Source organism: Pungitius pungitius, chromosome 5 (assembly GCF_949316345.1).
Source record: "Pungitius pungitius chromosome 5, fPunPun2.1, whole genome shotgun sequence".
Taxonomy (NCBI): Eukaryota; Metazoa; Chordata; class Actinopteri; order Perciformes; family Gasterosteidae; genus Pungitius; species Pungitius pungitius.
Window position 1 is genome coordinate 16724128 of NC_084904.1, and position 15484 is coordinate 16739611.

The 15484-nt window shown below is 45.2% G+C and overlaps 1 protein-coding gene across 8 annotated transcripts; it reads right to left on the minus strand.

Annotated features, from left to right (window-relative positions):
• Positions 1 to 305: 305 nt before the first annotated feature.
• ncs1b (neuronal calcium sensor 1b) lies at positions 306 to 13069 on the minus strand. 8 transcript variants are annotated; one of them, XM_037483028.2, is made up of 10 exons: positions 12871 to 13069; positions 12166 to 12287; positions 11062 to 11199; positions 8473 to 8497; positions 5001 to 5139; positions 3352 to 3430; positions 2981 to 3069; positions 2816 to 2893; positions 1976 to 2083; positions 306 to 1610 (listed from the first exon to the last, which is right to left on the minus strand). In XM_037483028.2, exons 3-9 carry the CDS (start codon positions 11123 to 11125, stop codon positions 1985 to 1987), a joined length of 573 nt encoding a protein of 190 aa, XP_037338925.1. In that variant the 5' UTR covers positions 11126 to 11199; positions 12166 to 12287; positions 12871 to 13069; the 3' UTR covers positions 306 to 1610; positions 1976 to 1984. The 8 variants fall into 8 exon arrangements, with proteins under 8 accessions (XP_037338925.1, XP_037338924.1, XP_062418419.1 ...); XM_037483027.2 differs by having other exon boundaries at positions 306 to 1804; XM_062562435.1 differs by having other exon boundaries at positions 306 to 1504; positions 11062 to 11196; positions 12871 to 13068.
• Between the last annotated feature and the right edge of the window lie 2415 nt (positions 13070 to 15484).

A 15484-nucleotide genomic window follows, 5' to 3' on the forward strand; every position in this document is an offset into this window, starting at 1 on the left:
CTCCTTGATATCATTTAAATGTGTCCTTGGGAAGGAGGCAGAGAGCAGGTCTGAGCAGGCCCAGCGAGCAGACAGACCCGGCAGCTTCCACACAAAGGCCACGGTGTTTAGTTAATCCACCAATCAAAGACAAGAAATCATGTTTTATGCTGGGCTTTGTACAAAGAAAAAGTGCAGACTTACACCCAGAAGGGGGTTTAACATTCTATTTTTCAAAGTATGCCACACCCATTCAACACGAACCCTAGCACTCATTTTAATCAGTTTCAAATACAAAGACCAAGGATGCAGTAATGGAAAAAGTGTGCCACTTAAATGCATTTTATTCTGTGCTCTTCTTATACTGTTAATCAACAGGTTAATGACATTAATCATTCAGTAAATTACCATTTGCATAAGGCGAAAAACTGAAGCTGATAAAACATCTTAATGCTGAAACCAAAAGAAAATACAGGAAAAAAATTGTCATTGTTACATGCTCTGGCCTCACACAGGACAAATAAAAGCCACAGAGCTCGCAAAGAAGCTTTACAACCCGAACCGTCGTCTGTTTGTGCCCCTCAACGATCAGGGTCTGGTGTGCACCGGCTGAGGGTGGAGTTCGATGCTCTCTAAAGGAATAATGAGCGTCGGCTTTTGATGCAAGCTGTGGGTATTCGCTGTGTTGCTCGGTCACGTCGTTCAGGATGCGGCGGCTGTGCAAGGCGGCAGACACCAGCCGCTGGTGCTAACGAGGAAGTGAAAACACAATGGCATGCAGAGACTGCAAACGTAGTAAAATGATCCATAGAAAAACCTCCGCGCTCCTCCAACACTCTTTTTCAAATAAAAACCTCTTCTCTCTGGGAAAGGAAACCTCAGTGTGCGAGAAAAACATTCCAACAATAAGGAAAAATACAGTGCAATAATACATTTCAACACCTTTGATAAAAAAAATGAAACTCCATTCCGTTCTCATGAGGAAATTCCCATAAACGCAGCAAAGCGGGAAAATAAATTAGCATTCTATTTACATTATACAATGTACACACTGCTTTGTAACTTTAAGTCATAGTTCACATTTTCACCAATTCTCACATTTTTTGCCAGTTTTCTCGAGGCAGCAGCCCAGTTCCTCTGAGCGGTTCATGTGCATCCCCTGGTTTACAGTAAGTGAACAAGACGCAAACACTAACATCTTCGGGGGGGATTTCGACTCTTTAGCCACGACACTGCGCTGTCGCGTAAACGCTCGTACACAGTCCACGACACACGAGGGTGCAGGCACGGATAAATGAGGGTTTTGCTAAACACGTTTGACTTCCCCGCCACGCCAGAGGATACATCGGTTCATAATCCGAAGAGAAAATGCAGATTGACAGCTACTTGACACGGATGCCCGGCGGCCGTGCAACGGAAAGTTCGCGGGTCCAAATCCGGGTGAAGCGCATTGAATGTGGCTTCCTCCCCTGGCAGGTGGGATGGCGTGCGTTGGATCGGCGTGCGGATGCAAAGATGAATCCATCTGGGGAGGCGTGAGAGCGACGGCCAATGAACAGATGATAGTACGTGGTGTCGTGGCTGCAGGTGTGTTCATGCAAGATGCATCCCCAAACAGAGCCACTGCATCCCTAAAATATGTCCTTATGAGCTCACTTCACAGTTGACAAAACGCCGAGCAGGATGTCAGCAACAATTGGCAGCGTGCGGTGCTTTGCGTTGAGCGGTGGGAGCAGAGAAGGCTGTGTCGCTCTTCACTCAGCACTTAAGGACCGTTTGATTGCCAGCAAACAAGTGGGCCATTTGAATAATTCATAGAAACAAACTGTGAGCAGAAAAATGGTTTCTTGAGTTTGGTTTCAGCCCACGGACTTAGTTTTTTTTTTATTTTTATTCTTTCCTCTGATGAAAAGAAATGAAAGAACCGTAGAGTATTGAATGGAAGGATTAAAAAGCAGAGAAGCATACATGTTGTGGCTCATTAATCCCAACTCACCTTACATTCCTACACAAGTCCATCATAGAGAGACAATGCCTGAACAATAGAAGGGTCTGCCTTTGAACCCTCCTGAAACTCCTGCAGAGTCAGCTTCCCATCTGCGTTCTGGAAGAGGAACACGAGACAAGATGAAACAGAAGCCCCGTAATGCGGTTAGCAGCAGGGGGCAAAGCAGGCTTTGAAGCTACATAATGTTCCTTCCTTTCCTACACTGGTCTTTGGTTCAGGACACGAGCTCGGCAGGCAATCTCTGCCAACACAAATCACTGAGTGCTGCTGTGCTGCACAGACGGACCAATGGGCAGGCCCCTGGCAGCGGTGGGCCGACGAGCACACCCATTCAGGCTGCATCTCATCTTTCACTAAAGCTGAGGGAATGGACATTAGCACCGAGGGCTCGTGGTGGAGGGGACTATATATGATGTTTATAGACTGCAGGCGGTGTTAGTGGCGCTCCGTTGGTCGCGGCTAACCGCTCTAAACTTAACAGTGTCCATTTCAATGCACTCAGGGGTGGCAACAAAGGCAGATCCTCTTAAAGACAAACTAGATGAGCATTGCTCCACTTTGTTTCACTGTCAAAGTTTGATGTCACACTATAGCCACAGCAAATGGAACAGAAACTAGGACATTGGCACAATGGCTTTGTGGTGTATTTGGATATTTATACACTAATGTTAGGGTGACCTCCAGCTCTCCTGGTAGAGAGTGACCCATTTAGGCTGAGTCCCTGACAACGGCCCAGTACAAAATCTGACATGTCATTCTGTCATTCTCCAGCTGTTCTTGTTAAAGCCTTGAAAAAAAAAATCATTAAAAAAAGGCCCACATACTAACCTTGTCCATCATTGCAAATATACGGTCCACTCGCTTCTCTGGTGTGTTTTCTTCTTCCGGCAGCTCCACAGTGTTTCCCTACGGCATATATAATAATTATTACACTTTGTACACTTCAAACATGTCATATTCATAGAGTGCGTCCGATGTCTGGTAAGAACTTACCACCATCTGATAAATGGCATCTACAATGTTCAGCATCTCATCTCGGGTGATGTAGCCATCATTATCGAGGTCATACAGTTTAAAAGCCCCTGAACAGAGAAAGATATTAAAATGTGTTCAGGAAGCCGCTGCATGTTTATTCAATTAATTATGATTATAAATTTAACGTTCAAAGTAAAATAATTTGTTACAGCCGAAGTTGGCAACATATTGACCCACGGGTTACATGTCTACTATATCTTAAATATATGCTAATAATATCCTAATGTGCACTTCTCTGAGAAACTAACTGTGCTCTTCCATCTACAACACATGGCAGTCAGCCCTGAATCCTGTCATTTAAATTTCAAAAACAGAGTGCACTTTCTTACATCTCAGCTTTTCGTCAAGGGTCCCCCGGGAAGTCACTGACAAGGCCTGTATGAACTCGGAGAACTCAATGCGTCCATCCTTCAGTGAGAAAAAGGAGAGAGGGAGAGAGGCACGATGAGGATGCTGCTTCACACTTGCTGTAGTTGTTTCTTCATGATTCCCTTGCTGTTCTTTCATGATGTCCTTGCTGTATTCTTGTGAAAACGGGGCCAGACGTTTGCTCCCCGTCAGCTGCTATTTCAGACCTCCACCTGGCTCTCTCTCCGGAGGCAGACGCATGTCGACTCTGGTCATTAGCAAGACGGATGCCACTAAATGCGTCCAAACGTTACAGCGCACTGACGGCCACTGTGTATTTGTAAGGCCACACTCAGTGCTACTATAGATTTTTTTTTAAAAGCTCAACTTGGCTCAATTGCTGCCAATTCAGACCGACTCACCAAGTTACGACCTCCACCATCTGCATGAGACTTAACGAAATGAAATGCTTTAGAAGGCTCTGCAGGAAACCGTGGAAACAACAGTTTGTGGACAACAAGCAACGTCTCTAAATTGACATCCTGGTAGTGGAGCAGTCAGGCTTTTAGTCAATAAATTTCGTCTCAAATACTGAACATTCTGCTGCAGCAGCTGCCTACCTGTAACCAAATAGATCTCTACAAGAGATCTGACCAGCCAGGCAAAGCTGAAGTCATGCATTGCTGATTCTAATTGATAAATACCGTTAAGATTGATGCATTCTCTACCTAAGGGGTGCTTAACGCTAATGAAGGTCGCAGATAAACATCAGATGGAGGGGCTCTGATCTTCCTGACACAAAGCCTATTAACGGAGTCAATAAACCTCGAGGGGCTCACCACCATCCAAGGAGCGGCTCATCCACGGTTTGTCTTTCTAAACACAATTTAAATAATCTCGCACAGCTACAACCGGATGGATTAATCCATACAAATGTCGCCTTTAACAGGCCTCATTCAAACCTACTCTCTCTTCCAAACTTCATCTTCAAATCCTTAGAAGATGAGCTCACATACCAGACGGGAGTTTCATGAACAAAAAACATGCAAATATACCTTTTTGAAAAATAAATAGGCATACTCTCTGGGAAACTGATTTCTGGCACAAATCTAAGAGTAACTGTGTTACTATTGATGTAATGACTCATCTCGACTCAATCGTACCATTTGCGCTGTTGAAATACTGACTGAGCAGAGAATTATTTCAAAAGGTCTATGAAGTGATTCGATGTAAAAATCATTCAACTTCACATACGATATGGGATAAGATTCTGGCTATTAACCCTACAGTTAATACAAAATATGGAAAATTATTTAGCTTCACATTGACGAACAAATTAACAAAAAACGCACAGTGACCTTTGTGGTTGCTTTGAGAATTACACAACTTGTTTCTATACAACAAGTGCACGTTCAGCAGCCATTTTTCTCCTCGAAAAAAGCAAAAATTGCTACGGAAAGCAGAAGAAATAATAGGCCCCCTACAGTGTTGCTCCTATATTATGGAGGGCCTTGAGATTAGCTGCGCACAATTGATATTGTAATATTATTATTTTTATATTCTCTCTGCTTTGTCGTGGGACAATAACGCTGACAAGAAGAAAAGAAAAATCGATAAATCGATTACAAACCTTATTTTCATCAAAGACATTGAAGACAAAGGAGGCAAACTTTGTGGGATCTCCAAATGGAAAAAACTGCTTGTAAATCTTCTGAAAGCCCACAGCATCCAGCTGCCCACTGGGACAATCTTTGATGAAGCCTTTGTACCTAAACAGATGGAGAACAGAAGCAGTATTTAAATAGCTAAAAAATAATCATTAATAATGTGATGAGAATACATACTCAGGACTAGATAACAGTAATGACAGACTGGATTCCCCTCTACAGCGTCACTGATTAGAAAGAGTGTGCGAGATCCAAAAGGTAAAGGGCAAAGCTATTTGCCTCATTCACAGATAAGACGATCGTCCTAATCCAATAGCAAGCCGAGAGGGGTTAACTAATCAAATTACTCTCTACTCCTCTTTTGATAATATGCTCGACTGATGGATAAGCCTGAGAGCGCCCTCTTGCCCCCGAGAAATGACACATCTAAAGAGCGACCTTATATCTCTATTAGCCTATATATAGAAGCATCTCATAAGCAATTTCAAGCGCAGTCACTCAGAGGTAGGCGGCTCCCTAGCACGTCTTCATAAAAGCAGCAAAAGCGCCACGAAATCTAACTAGACAACAACAGGTCAGGGAGCAGAGAAGTGAGGCTTTATAAAAAGAAACGATCCGGGAGAAGGAGGAGGAAATAGCAGGGAAATAATAACACATTGATCATGAAAAAAAGCATTTTGCAAAAATGACGCACGTTGACGCAGAGGAGCACTGCAATGTTCGTCATCTCAAGTCAGAATAAGACTAGGCTGTAATTACGTCCAGAGAGAGCAAGCAAGACCGCTCTGGAGAGGAATGAAGGCTAGGATAGATCTTTTCCACTCACGCCGGCTCCTCACTCCTCTTAAACTCTTTACTCTTAATCTGCCTTAGAGATAACGAAGCCAGATCCAGAGAGTCAAAGAGATGGGGAGACTCTTTGAGGAAAAGCAGAGAAAAAGTTCAGCAAGAAGAAAGCAAAACCACGTGATTGTCACGTCTTAATTATCTGAAAATTTCCAGCAAAATTAAAAGACTATAATGCAAAATACAATCCAATTCGTTGTAATCCAATGCAGATGCTTCTCACCTGAAGTCTTCAGTCATGTGTGAGTATGGGATATTGTATCCAGTAAACAACAACAAAACGCTACGGTAACACGCTGCATAGCATAGTCATCTGGAGTGGGGATTATTTACTGCTAAACCACAATAGTGTCATTAAATATAGTATTCAAGACATACGTTTTGCTTCAGGTGCAGTCAGAGTGAACAAAACGCTGTCATCCAACGTTGCAATCCAAATAAATGTCTTCGACCTGCTAACTTCGAGGTCCATTCATTTAAGACCACTTTATGGATTTGATGGAAATCATCAAACACTGCTTTTCATTTTCCCATCGCGCTTCTATAACTGTCAGACTCCAAAAGTGATGCAGAAGGACCTGTCATGTTTACTCCTTTAAGACATTCTTAAGGAAATTCGTATCACTTCTCAAAACCTGGTCCATGCATTACCCACAATGCAACAAGTCTATCGACAGTTCAGTCAGAGATTTAAGTGTGGTATTTTTTCATTTTTTATATCTAAATCTCCATATCAATGTAGGTAGTTGGTTTATTGTTACTCTCCGTTACAGCAGAAGAAGACACGTCTACATTAGAAAGCTGCACAATGTCAGCTATGCGTCAGAGTCCTAATCAGAAGCACCTTCATTTGCCAAGGACACGTCGTGTTCAACAAATCTGACTCGGTGACACTGGTGCTAAGACACAAACACACACATTGAACTCCAACCAATGCAACGGATCAACTACGCACTGTGCTTGCAGGAACATGGCAGAAGTGATATCGTGCATCAGACCCCCTGGGGCGGGGGGGGGAGCGCAGCATGAAGATTACATTTGTATTACTGGTACTGGCACCTACTCATTGGCAGCTGCCATGGCGGTTTGATCAAGTATTGCGCAGAATGTATCTCTTGCTGCTGCCTTGCTTGGCAGGGACACCACTGAGCTATGGCATTTTGTTATTGATTTCAGGTGAGCCTCGAGCATACTAATGATGTTCCCTTGGTGGAGGAATTAGGATGGGGGACAAATTTAATGCACAACACAGGCATTTATCTAAACCCGCTAATTCTTCTATGTCTATGGCTCTAATTACACGCCATCTGGCTCTAACCCTGTTCGAATTCCCTTTCATCCGTCGACACTCGGGCCGTGTTGATTGCCGCTGATCCTCAAGTGAGGACTCGTGCAAACTTTGCTGCGAAAGACAGCGAGAGCGAGGGTGAGTTAGCTGGCTGCACAGCCGGAGGGGTGGAGGTTTAAGGGGGTGGGGGTTGGGGGTATTCCGCCCCACTGCACTCAGTCAGCCCCGGAGACAGGCCACCTAGGAGGCTCTTGGCCTGCCGATGCACAGTAATATCTAACGCTGCTGCTGCTGCATTGCTGTGAATCAGGCTCCTTCCCCGCCGTGAAGCCCCTGAGAAGGGACAAAGTCAGCGACTGGCCTGCGGAGACACAGCTCTGTTCATGCATGCGGAATTAGCCGATGAAATGCAGAGACCAAAGCGGGAGAACTGCGGCGCGCTCATGGAAGAGCAATTGCTTTATTTCAGCGCTCCCTCCTCTGATGTACACCACTCTTTGCCCTTAATTTCAAAAGAAACAGTAGTCCGTGAGCGGCGCGCAGCACGACTACACTCTGTAAACACAGATGCATCGTCTCTCCTCGGTCTGCCAGCGACTGTGCCTTTTAGGAAAACGTTCCGAAATTCTCGCATCAGCAGTACCGCTGACCTCGGCTCTGCAACTTGACGTCTGAGGCGTCTCTGCTTCATGAATACATTTCATTCATACAAATATGTGTAAAAGTGTTTGAGCGACGGGAGTTCAAGCTGGGATCAGACAAAAAGGTGAGACCTCTGCAAGAGGATGCCGGTGCGGGTCACATTTAATAACAAGTACAGAATCCCACGGGAAGGACTACTGTGGGCGACCTTATGGAGGCGCAAATAGTGATTAAGTGGCTGAAAATGAAACAACCTCATGCAATCCGGCCGTTCTTTTGTTATCAGACACCCCCGCTGTGTTAAGATGACACGGGGGCTGATGAATGCATCACAGATTCGTTTGCATCTGTGTTATCAGCCTTCAAAGTCATTCAGTCTCAGTAATGCGTCCAAATAACTCTATTTTCAGAGCCCATCTGACTTCAGGGTAGAGAGAGGGAGATGGCTTCAAATCAACTGTCAAACCAAATGTTATTACAACATCCGTGGACTCGATGAAGCCAAATCTGGAAGGGGCGCGGTGGGGGGGGTGATAAGTCAACATGGGTTTTTGCAAGTTTTCAGACAAGACCCCTACCTCTAAATCCTGTGACACAACGACTGGCTTCACATCACCAATGGAAAACACATCTCGTTAAAAATGAATGGGCACACTTACCACTGCTGCACCTCTTTCTCTGTAACTGCAAGAGAAGCAAAGAGAGGCATTAGCTGAAAAGGAAAACTTTGGCTGTCCTACAAAGAAACAAGAAAAAAGGGGTATAGACCCATAATTGCCCAATCCTCTCACATTAGACAGTGCCAACGTGTAATCTTTGGAAAATTGTCATGATTTGATTTACTTGATCCTAGCAGTACTATCAGATGAGATCCGTAATATTATCTGCTGGCCAGGATGGCAGAGGACGAGCAGGAGCAAACTCCTGGGGAGCCGCAAAAGGATAAAGCGAGAATAAGGGGATGAAGGTCAGCCACGGATTTAGGGAACCGTTTAGGAGGCAGGATGCGTTCTCATTCCCACACAAACGCCGCTATTTGCCCGTATCGGATCGAACAATCCTCCGTGACCTTCCCTTGACTCTTTACTTTCTCTCAAGTAACCGCAGCATTTTTCAGCCTCTCTGCCCCTTAATGAAAACAACGGCTGCAAATCAATAGCATTGGCTCAACCAGGTTGAGAGAGACTTTCTGAATCGATGCTACCGTAAGTCTAAGGTGCTAAGATGCCGTCTACTGTAAGCCTGGAACAAAGCAACGGCCTTATTTAGACAACAAACAGCTAGTTAGTTAATCAATAATCTCTTCTAATGTAATGTTTAACCTTGAGCACCTCACAGTCACGGTTACTGCCCAAGTATAGAGGGAGGAAACAAAAAGGGGGCCAGCCAATCAGCGAAAGGAAAATGGATTCTGATAGAAAATACATAGAGCACATAACCATGAAATCTACATGTGAATTCCGTGATGTCACCACTGCAGCACAGGAGCAGGGACTATCCTTAAGAAGGCCAGGTCAGGTGGCCCTTGCCTGCATACGTCTCGGGCCTCTTTTTGTTCGGCTCGTCATTTCACCAACAAACCCATCATGTGACCTTTTTACCGGGGCGGTGAATGTCAGGGCCAGACCCGTGAACGTCGACCCCGCCTTAAAGGTCAACGTAGTCTAAAATTCAGGCAATTTCATGAAATATTTTCTTACGTAAGTCGGTCCGAAGCGATGAGCAATAATGCATTCAGACCATTGCAAGAGAGTACAGGGCATACTCAGCCGGCTGACCCTGCGGCGTCTGCAAGAACACATCCAGCATGCAGCTCTACAACACAGCTCACTCTGAGCCCCTTCACGGCCTCGACGACTTACCAAATCATCACGCAATTACGCGGACTTAGCCTACATCCTGCCGACAGTTAAATAGAAATGCTTCCGTTTCCAGGCGATGCCAAAGCAGAAAGCTTTTGTGGTTTGAATTAAACAAAAGTGAGGCCGTAAGTGTGAAGCTACAACCACTTTATATAGTTTCCACTAAGAGCCAGCTAGCCTGAGCTCAATGTAGTCCCTTTGTTTGATTATACAAAGTCATTCAATCGTTCTTCTGAGGATGATGCATTTTCTAACCTACAATAAAGTGGAAGGCAGACATCTTTTTGAACTGAGCAGGTCTTATTTGGTGCCTGACCTTCTTAAGGACCTGTCAACAAACACAGACGGCATCATTTTTTGGGAAGGAACAAGCTAACTCGTCTACCTGTGAAAGAAAGGGGAAAAGACACATGGGCACGGAGAAATTTGACGTAGTCCCCGATCTGCCAGGGAGAGTAGATGAGCGCAGACAAAAATGGCGCCTCGTGGGAGGGAAAGAGAAAGAGAGAAAGGCATCAGAATGAAGGAAAGCAGCAATGATAGTCTCCCGTCAGGCAACAACAGAGAAAGGGAAATGATCATGCTGGGAGAGAAGCTGAGTGCCCCTCTCAGAGATGCTAACCAGATAAGATACTAATTACACTATTCCCTTCCCAGCTCAAAGAGGGCAATTAGGGGATAAAGCAAAGAAGACAGGGCGAAGGGGTGAGAGGGAGACACAGAGACAGCGAGGGAGAGAGAGGACAGTAGCACACAGCCCGGCCCAGCACGAAGCCCAATCTTCCTCCACAGCAATTTCCTGCCACAGCAGCCGTTGCATGGTTGTGCGGTGGAAAGACCCAGCGCACAAATAACACTGTCATTAGAACGGCCCGTGGACGTCAACTCCCCCCCCCCCCGCACCTGCACACTGCACAGCCCAAATAACAATGATGGTGATAACCCTGTACAGCACTGATAACTTGATTAACACAGCGGATGTCATGGTGGGATTTTAAAAATGTGATGTCTGCTCAAATTTGACAACAAACTGGAGATGTTGCAGGTCGGATCCCACCCTTCCATTTCAGACTTGCTTCTACGTCCTCCATCTATCTACCTCCGCCTCTGCATTCACACCGGAGGACCCACGAGCTGCACATGAAACTCCATCCTTGTCTGCAGCTCCCCCCGATAGCTGCTCACATAATGGTCAACTCAATATTCACGAATCGCTTCAGCAGACATTAAACTTCCCAGGTGACATGTGACCAACTGGTTTAGAATCCCGTTACCGTACAGCCTGCATGGGATTATTAGGGCTTATATTCTCATACAGGCCAACCGAAAGGAGTTTGTGTTGCTGAAGACAAAGCGAAAGGAAAAGAGAGAGGGGATGGTACTCACAGTAGGTTTTCCTTGTCAACTCCTCCACCACCTCTGGTTTAAGCTTGCTGTTTGATTTACCCATGATCCTCAGCTCTCCTCCACACCTCCAAGTCCACCCTGGCACGCGGCACCTGTCACTGCCTCCTCTCCAGGCTGCTGCGCGGCCAAAAGACATACACAAACGTGAGCGGGTTTAGGTGCAAAGACACCAGTGCAGCAGGAGAAGCTCCTTTCCTTTTTTCGTCGCTAAGTTAAAAAAACAACAAGACTCCTCCAGCTACAAACGAGTCAAACATTGCGTGCAGTCCGCGTCAGTGATCCGCTCAGTCGCCGGGCCCGGCAGTCCAGACGGGCGAAAACCCTGGGGGGGGGGGTTTGAAGGGGAGGGGGGGGCAGGTTGTGGAGTCTATTGGAGGGCTGCCGAGTGCCCCGTGCGTAGGGTCCGTGGGCGCGGCGGCGTTTGGATTCGTTGCGCTACCTTGTCGTCCTTGGATACAGGAGTCACTCGGTGGCTGGGTTCAGCGCGTCGCCTCCCTCACAGTCATTCTCTGTTCTTCTCACTCTTCCCACCCCCCCCCCCCGCTATCTCTATTGCTCAGAGTAAGTTACTGGAGAAAAGAAGCCTCCCTCTTGACAGCTGAGATAAAGAGGTGTGTTAACTAGAATACAATGAACAGAGCCCCCCCCCCCCCCCCCCCCCCCACCCTCCTCGCCTCTCGCCCTCGCTGCAATTTGCATTCAAAGTGTCTAATCCCTGGAATGCATAAAGACATAAGAGTTTAAGGAAAGGTAAAATGTTTCAGTAAGCAAGGTCTCCATGCAGTTCTCCAAATGTAACCGGTGGTCTTAAAATAAGCGTGCGAGGTGTCTAGCGAGCTCAGAGGCGGATTTGAAGAGTGACAGTTTTCTTTTCTTCTCTACTCTGACTCATAATTCCCCCTCCTTCTTCCTGGCCTTACAACGGCACGCCGTGGTTATTTCCTCGTCTCTCTGCCACAGCACACAGGCGAGGGGGGGGGGGGATAATGGGATTTCTTTTGAATCATGCGCCGACGCCTAACCACGGCAGCTGTCTAAAGCCACAAAAAAATAAAAATAAGGGAAAACTATGCACTCAGGCACCTTCACTGCAAACATCTGTTCTCTGTGTCCACGTCCAGTGATGTCCTTCTGAGGGATGCCACACTGGTCATCACCATCCTGTGTTTGCTCAAGCCTTGTGGTCCCCGGGTGTTACTTAGACACTACGAAAAACAAACAAACAAACAAACAGACAGACAGCAGTCACAAAGGGAATGACAGGCATTTAGTGTGTTTTCGGTGGGATTTGGACCGCGGTGTCACGTGGAGCCACAGAAACAAGAGCGAGTGCGCCGGAGAAGTTGTGCAATGGGCAACATGTCAATGACTCGAGTCTGGTGAAAACATTTAGCCACGGGTGGCGGGGGGGGGGCACACACACACACACACACAGCGTTACGCACGCAACACACATACGGAAGACTATATGAACACTTAAGAAACCAGCGCTGCGTTTCCATATCATTTTGGGTTTTTTTGCATCATGTGACACGAGCGGAGAAAACAAAGAGTCGCGGCAGCAGCAGGTGGGACGTTGCCTGGCAGTACCATGGCAACACACCGCGTATGGCGACACTACAAACACACACCGTGCGGGGAGCTATGGTGGTGCCCGCGACGCTTGGTACCCACGCTGCTCCTTGTGACGAAAAAAAGAAAAGAAGAAAAAACACACACGCACAAAACTGTCCTCGACATGAACAAAAACTGCGTCCATGTGTAGCGGCTCGGGGGGGGGGGGGTTACCTGAGCTGCGGAGCCGTCTTCCTGCTGCGCAGAGCTCCGGAGCGGATGGCGGGCCGTGCTGCTCCGACGCGAGCCGGAGGCGAGTGACGTTGCTTCTGGCCACGACCACGACGCGCGCGGTCTGACGGCGACACGGCGCCGGTGGTCACACAGGGACTCTTTGTGTGCTCTGAGAACACGTGTCTTCTGGTAATGCAGAGCAGGATTAACGCACCCGAACTCGCTTTGGGTTTTTTGTTTTTTTGTCGGGGTGCTCTCTAGGTAGCTGTAGTTGCCTTAGTTTATTTACTTAAGTTATTCGATTATTTAAAGGCTTGCATAGTTTTACACTGCGAATCACCCCATTATTACACATCTATATGTGTATGAACCATCTATTATCCTCTTTTACAAATTGGCCTGTATTATTAGGAATGTGGCACATTATAAATGGATATAAATGACCTAATGCCTTGGGCTTTTAACCCTTAGATTTCTTTCGATGATTCGTAATTTTCTAATGTTTTTTTTTTTTTTCAAACCGGAAGACTCCTTTAAAAAAAAAAACTAAAACCACATCTCTGGTACACATAAGATTTCAAGTGGTGTGTGGTTCTCGATAAAGACATTTAGTTGTACAGATCTGTCAATTCAATCTGTGTTTAGCAGATTAGCTCAATGAGTCAAATGAGTGTTGAGGACAGTCATATTAATGTCAAAACCCAAAACAGGTCATTGTTATCCTTATAGGGCAGAAGGTATAGTGGCCGTTGTCTTCACATATTTTCTTTCTTTTCTATTAGAAGCAGAGATAATTTGTCAATGTAGCCTTGCGGGACTCTTGCAAGAGATAGGATATTGAAAAATAAAGGTTGAATCAATGCAGCAGAAGCCAAGATATCCGGAGCTGTAGTAATTAGTAATGGCCAAGCTCCAAAAACACTACAATTCAACACAATTATCCTCAGTTAGACCCTGGCTGTGTTCAACATTCCAAGCTAACCACATACTGCATTCTGCATAGCAAATCAATAATGAAGCAGCCATAACTGTTCACACAGAAGTATACGCAAGACACATGACTTTATCTTCATGACAAACTGCCTTTGAATAAAAGATGTTTATCACAATAGTCAATTTAAAATGACCACTTCCATTCAGTAGTTTCTGGTACTAATGTGAGACAAATTTGAATTATTTAACATTTTTGTGTTTACAAGCAATAATCTAATAGTTGCAATGCACGGAACGGTTGATGGGAATGATGAAACATTATTTTAAATATACTGCATCTGCTAAAGGAAAAGGAAAGTAATTTAGATTAGTTTGAAGTAGAAGCTGAATCCAGCCTTCACAGCTATTCATTACTCATTAGGCTTCATGAGTAAAGTGCGGACAAGCCATTTTCCCCCGAGTCTCATTGCTTGCTCATGCTTGCAACTCATGTAAGTTGTGCTCCAGTCCAAACTTGCGTATTGTCCAAAACGTATTTTCTTTCATTCAAATGCACATTGCAAAAGCCATATCCCCTTTTAACAATACAGGTTAATTACTTAAAGATATTTGGGAATGATCATTAAACCATTTTCAGCCAAATCTGCAGCGTCTGCATCATTTTGCATCACCATCATAAGCTCAAATGTGGTGAAACAGCTGGGAGAAAAACACTTTGTGGAAAAGATCGGTATATTGAACCACTGAGTTTTAGCACCTTACACATTGCATGACAGGCTGGAAAGTCAACTCCTCGGGGCTAACAATATACCATCAACACCACATTCGTCTTCATTAGCAGCAAAAACACAAAGTTAGTTAAAACTGCATCAGGAGGAAGTATTCTGGCGTTTCCCAGTAGAGTGGGCCTCTCTTACACAAACAAAGCGAGATAATGAGAGGACCATCCATAAGGTTTAAAAATGGATGCTCTGATCACTTGGTGTTGATATTTTTATGTGTGGCTGTAACTTTTATTCAACACCTGATCCATCACTGGCAGGTTTATAAATAGCCCCTTGTCGGACAGAAAAGCAGCTTCAATGAGTCAGACATGAAAGGTGCGCTAGTTTTAACCAAGACAATTGATATTTTGCAAGATAAGAAAAATCATTCTGTCACTGTGCTTAGAAAGCAAGATTTCTATGCGAGCTACTGAAGTCATCAATTTGAATACTTCTCTTTCAAACCAGAAACATTCTAGCACGATGCTGTTCCTCTGTACATTGTACAAACAAAGGGGGTTTTAGTGATGGGCTGCCATAAACAGGCAGGTGAACATGAATCATTTACAACAGTGCGAAGATGGAGGAACGACAATTCCATTCATTTTATTTTGTATAGCCCGTAGTCACAATATTTCCCTCAGAGGGCTTTACAGTCTGTGCACATGCAACATTCCACTCTCCCAAAACCCTCACATTGGCTGAGGAAAAACATGAGTCCTTTCATGTTCAACCCACAGCCACTCTACCTAAATGCATCGCAAAATGAAACGCCACGACAACGGGCTTCACAAAAAGTTACATGCAACGTGGAATGTTTTAAAGACATCCATTCAGAATATATTTTACCCATATGAGTATTGAAAGGAGGCCAAAATGTGGCCACATCTAACAAGGTAATTTTCATACACATTTCC